This window comes from Acyrthosiphon pisum, unplaced genomic scaffold (genome assembly GCF_005508785.2).
Source record: "Acyrthosiphon pisum isolate AL4f unplaced genomic scaffold, pea_aphid_22Mar2018_4r6ur Scaffold_2686;HRSCAF=3214, whole genome shotgun sequence".
NCBI lineage: Eukaryota > Metazoa > Arthropoda > Insecta > Hemiptera > Aphididae > Acyrthosiphon > Acyrthosiphon pisum.
The window spans coordinates 1-1,721 of record NW_021772032.1 but is presented as its reverse complement, the minus strand read 5'-3'; the positions used below and the strand labels follow the sequence as shown (position 1 = coordinate 1,721).

At 34.7% G+C, this 1,721-nt stretch overlaps 1 protein-coding gene across 1 annotated transcript; it reads left to right on the top strand.

Annotated features, from left to right (window-relative positions):
• Positions 1 to 44: 44 nt before the first annotated feature.
• LOC103311492 (ATP-dependent DNA helicase PIF1-like) lies at positions 45 to 1,693 on the top strand (the record flags this gene model as incomplete). The annotated part of the gene is made up of 2 exons (XM_008191129.1): positions 45 to 1,428; positions 1,511 to 1,693. Coding segments are annotated over exons 1-2 (1,567 nt in total), but the record flags the coding sequence as incomplete, so codon positions are not given.
• Between the last annotated feature and the right edge of the window lie 28 nt (positions 1,694 to 1,721).

The window sequence follows — 1,721 nt, the reverse complement described above, 5'->3', positions numbered from 1 at the left end:
AAATGCCGGCACAGGAGGCTGCTTGGTATTTATTACGCACACCTATGGCTAAGTCATCGGTAGTGACAGTCTATATTCCAACTATATTTCCTACTGAGCGTGCCAGAATAAGAAAAACTATGAAGGAACTTGAAACTTTGGATGATGATTGTACGAACATTTGGAAAGAGAATTGGTTTGATAAGTATGAAAAACGACCTGAAGAACTCCGTGATGTTACGTTAGCACAATTTGTTGCAAACTATTACATCAATAACAAGGGCATCTACACAAAACGAGATACTGCAAAAATAATAAGATACAGGAACTACGATATGGCTGACAATTACAACGATTATAGGCGTGAAATGGTTTTGTTGCATGTTCCTTTTCAGAGTGAAGAAAATGATATTATTGCAGAAAATAAGTTCATTCAAATATACGACGATAACAAAGAAAACATTTTAGAACGTAGAAAAGAATTCGAATCTAATTTGGACGTAGAAAAAACTCTGGAAATTTGCAAAAAATTATGCAGAGAAACCGATGAAGAACAAGAAGATGAAGATTTATTAAGGGCTGTCGAAATCTTGCATGAAAGAGATCCTTATGAATTATTACTACGTGATCCAAACTCAACTGCTAACGTTGATTTACAAAATGCTACTCTGCATAAACTTGGTGCTATTGCAAAAAAAAGAGAGAATTTAATGGATTACAAACAATTCTATGACTTAATGAGAATGGCTAATGATCAACAAAGAGATTTGCTTATGACTATAATCCATCACTTACAAACTTCAATTCAAGAACCATTTCAAATTTTTTTTACCGGACCAGCTGGTACAGGAAAAACGTTCGTTATTAGTTTGATAATGGAAATTTACAACAGATTCGCTGATAATGATGGTTACTGCAATTCGTATATTACGTGTGCCTCAACTGGCAAAGCTGCGGTGGCTATTGATGGTACAACCGTCCATACTGCTCTCCGAATTTCTCTTTCAAAACTATTGCCTCTATCATCAGAGACGTTGCAATTGTATCGATCTCTCTTCAGATATGTCAGAGTACTGGTCATTGATGAAATTAGCATGATTAGTGCAGAACTTCTTCATAAAATTGATAATCGTTTAAAACAAATCACTGGAAAAAACACGGATTTTGGAGATATAGATGTTATTTTGATTGGAGATTTACGACAGTTGCCACCGGTAAGATCCACACCAATTTACAAGACAATCAGAACGAGCATGATTGGACCACACCTATGGAGAAAACTGAAATTTTATCAACTTACCACAGTAATGAGACAAGCTAATGTTGCATTTTCCCAAGTTTTGACAAAGATAGGTAATGGAGATCCACTAGAGAAGAATGAGTTCGAACTTATTGAATCGAGATTTTTCAAAAAAACAGATGTTGCTGCATTATGTCCAAATGGAGTCCGTTTATTTTTCAAAAATGAAAATGTTGCCGCCTATAACAATTTTATTTTGAGTCAATGTGAAGACAAAGTTGGTTTCCACAGCAACTGACGTGATTATTGGCTCTAAGAATCATGAACAAGAAGCTAATTTTAGAATTAAATTACATAAAAAATCGGTTATCGACACTGGTGGACTACCTTATGAAATTACTTTTGTGATAGGAAAGTATTATCTTATCACAACCAACATCGATGTGAACGATGGTTTATGCAATGGTTCTGCTGGTAAATTGGTATATCTAGAATTTGATGA